General features: G+C 50.1%; 1 protein-coding gene across 1 annotated transcript; it reads left to right on the plus strand.

Annotated features, from left to right (window-relative positions):
* The first annotated feature begins 532 nt into the window (after positions 1-532).
* Positions 533-2,575, plus strand: LOC113222832 (presenilin-2-like). The gene is made up of 2 exons (XM_026452426.1): positions 533-695; positions 2,356-2,575. Exons 1-2 carry the CDS (start codon positions 555-557, stop codon positions 2,572-2,574), a joined length of 360 nt encoding a protein of 119 aa, XP_026308211.1. The 5' UTR covers positions 533-554; the 3' UTR covers position 2,575.
* Positions 2,576-2,904: the final 329 nt, after the last annotated feature.

The raw sequence follows: 2,904 nt of genomic DNA on the forward strand, positions 1-2,904 counted from the left end.
TCTCCATCAGATAGGCTCTTCTCTAGAAAACATTCCTGATCTCTGAGATTTGGTTCCACTTTTGTGCTTCTGCACCTACCATCACACACCTGGATCGTATCATTTGTCACATTAGATGATTTTTTTGTTTTGTTTTGTTTTGTTTCAGGACAAGGGTATTTCTTACTCATCTTTATATCCTCCGAGCCCAGCATGATCTTTGGTGCATAACAGATGCACCACAGATGTTTGCTGATGGAACGAATGAATGAGCACACTGACAGTTTGGAGCTGCCCTGACTTTCATGGCTGTGGGTTTTGCCCCTGGGATGTGAGTAAACTCAGGCCAGCCCCAGGCAAGGCCACTGCTGCTTCCATGGCAGCTTTCAAGGCCTTTTGTTCTATGGCAGTCGTTTGATTGACAGGCATCTCTTGGAAGCTTGTGGGGCAGGACTTGTGTCCAGGTCTCCAGGTCACCTCCAGCCACCCCCGGAGCCCTCCACTGCCTTTGTCTCACAGGAAAGTGGAACAAGGTCCTTGTGCTCCTTTTTCCAGGTACTTCCGGAGGCAGGGCTATGCTCACATTCATGGCCTCTGACAGCGAGGAAGAAGTGTGTGATGAGCGGACATCCCTAATGTCGGCCGAGAGCCCCACACCACGCTCCTGCCAGGAGGGCAGGCAGGGTCCAGAGGACGGAGAGAACACTGCCCAGTGGGTAGGTCCCACCAGCAGCTGGGGGCCTTGAAACAGGTCCCTGGGGCTCCTGTACCTTACAGATGAAGACCAGACATTCATTCCCTGATGCAGGAGGGAGAAGGGAAGTAATGATGAGGATTGGCCAAAAGGGTGGGTGGCTGGCCATGGTAGACCTTCCGTCTGCAGGGCTTCATAGGACTCTGCACATTCACAGCCGGAGATGGACTTGGCAGTGGGCTGAAGGATGCTGTCCACTCTGCCCCCTTAGGTTTACCTTTCTCATGCAGGTCACTGTTTCCACTGTAGTAGGAGAGTTTATTTGGATGCCTGGGTGCTAGGACAGGTAATGCGGGAGCTTAGGATGGTAGTGGGGGAAGCATTTTTTGGCAGATGGCCAGACATGGTAACTGTGAGAGGAGTCTGCCTGATGCACAGTTGACTTTTGAGCTGGGGATATTTGGGCTGCCCTGTGATCATCCGGCCCCCAGAGGAGGAGATTAACGTTAGAAAGAGTAGGATGTCCTTGGGAGAGCCACTTAGTTTTGCCCTTTCTCTCCCGATCAGGGCAAAACATCTGAATTTGCCTGAATCCTGTTCTCTGTTTTGCCCAGTGTAGAATTAAAAAAATGTCTCTGTGTGGGCTATTTTCTTGCAGCCAGTCTTAATCCCTCTTGCTGAAACTTGAGCTCACTTCTTCATGTTCTCCTTGAGAACAGAACCATCGTCCCTAAGCTCTGAGTGAAATCACACCAGCTCAAGGCCACTGCTCGGCCACTCCTCAGCCTTTTCTTGTTAGTTTGTTATCTCTGGGAAGTTTTGTACATTTTAGTCGTTTCAGTTTCTGTTCATGAATAGTCTTCCTTTCCTTTCTTGGCTGAATGTCTAGATTGGGACTCTCTCTGCAGAGAACCGGTACTGAAGCAACTGTCATTTTTGGTTTTTGTTTCATTTGGCTTTTTCTTTAGCTGTTCACCTCATTAGCAAGGCAGCCCATGACCCTGACTTGCCACAGTTCTCACAGATCGGTTTGTGCCAGTGTCTGGCAGGTGTCCTGCCCTCCCTCGCTACCTCCTCATTTGTGCCTGTCCACCTTACCAGAGCCTGTGTCTTCTCAGATGCTTAATGACCGTTTAGCCTCTCTAGTTCAGAGCTGCAAATTTACATGCTTGGTTCTGTGGGGCAGAAAATTCAAAGCAATTTCTTCCTCTGCAAATTCCCAGTGTCTTAGTCACACTCAAAGAGAGTGTCCCTGTGCACTGACTCCTCTAGCTAGTGATTTGTCAATCAAAAATGTTTAGTCTCTGTTTTCCTTCTATCTCCTGGCCTGTCTCCTCCCATATCAGCATGGCCACGTGAACAGAATTGAGTGACCTCCTGAGTCCCTGTATTACGAAGGGGAAAGATCTTTTGATGTGTTCCAAATTCATTAACCTTTTAAGTCTTGGGCCTGCAGACCATAGCAGCCTGCCTTCCTTCATTTGTGGTGCCTCATCCAGCTCCAAATCTTCTCTACTGTTGTCCTCATAAACTTTTCATATGCCCTAGCAGCTCATAGACTGCTCCTTATATCTGGAAAGCAACTTTCAGACTTCTCATTTTTGGTTCCAAAAATCCATGCATTACACAGATAGGCTGCCATAGGGGACATTCCGTGGCCCTCACGATGTGGTTTCCCACAGAGAAGCCAGGAGAACGAGGAGGATGGTGAGGAGGACCCTGACCGCTACGTCTGTAGTGGGGTTCCCGAGCGGCCGCCAGGCCTGGAGGAAGAGCTGACCCTCAAGTACGGGGCAAAGCACGTGATCATGCTGTTTGTGCCGGTCACTCTGTGCATGATCGTGGTGGTAGCCACCATCAAGTCTGTGCGCTTCTACACGGAGAAGAATGGACAGCTGTGAGTTGGGGGCTTGAGGGGCACAGGGTGGGGTGAGGGCTGAGTTGTCGGGGGGCAGCAGCCTGTGTTGGTCACTGCACCTACAGCTCCACACCAGCAGTGGTAAAGAGCAGGGATGAAGAACCGCCCGGGTTCATGGCCTGGCTCACTGCCTCCTGGATTGTGACCTACTTGGGCATGCTGTTAATGTCCCTATGCCTCAGTTTGGTTGTCTGTATAATGGGTTAATAACACAGTTACTGGGAGAATTAAGTGAGTTAATACGAGTGAAACGCTTCGAAGAGTGTCTGCTGCAGGTGAGTGCTCAAGCAAGCTGGATCCTGCTGCAGAAATC

The sequence above is a fragment of the Piliocolobus tephrosceles genome, unplaced genomic scaffold, assembly GCF_002776525.5.
Source record: "Piliocolobus tephrosceles isolate RC106 unplaced genomic scaffold, ASM277652v3 unscaffolded_35441, whole genome shotgun sequence".
In the NCBI taxonomy this organism is placed as follows: Eukaryota; Metazoa; Chordata; class Mammalia; order Primates; family Cercopithecidae; genus Piliocolobus; species Piliocolobus tephrosceles.

What these genes read in the sequence shown, in the direction of transcription:
- LOC113222832 (XM_026452426.1), top strand. Translation starts at nt 555, where the DNA reads ATGCTCACATTCATGGCCTCTGACAGCGAGGAAGAAGTGTGTGATGAG. An exon ending in GAGAGAACACTGCCCAGTGG is followed by an intron (nt 696 to 2,355) that starts GTAGGTCCCACC and finishes GGTTTCCCACAG; the next exon opens with AGAAGCCAGGAGAACGAGGA.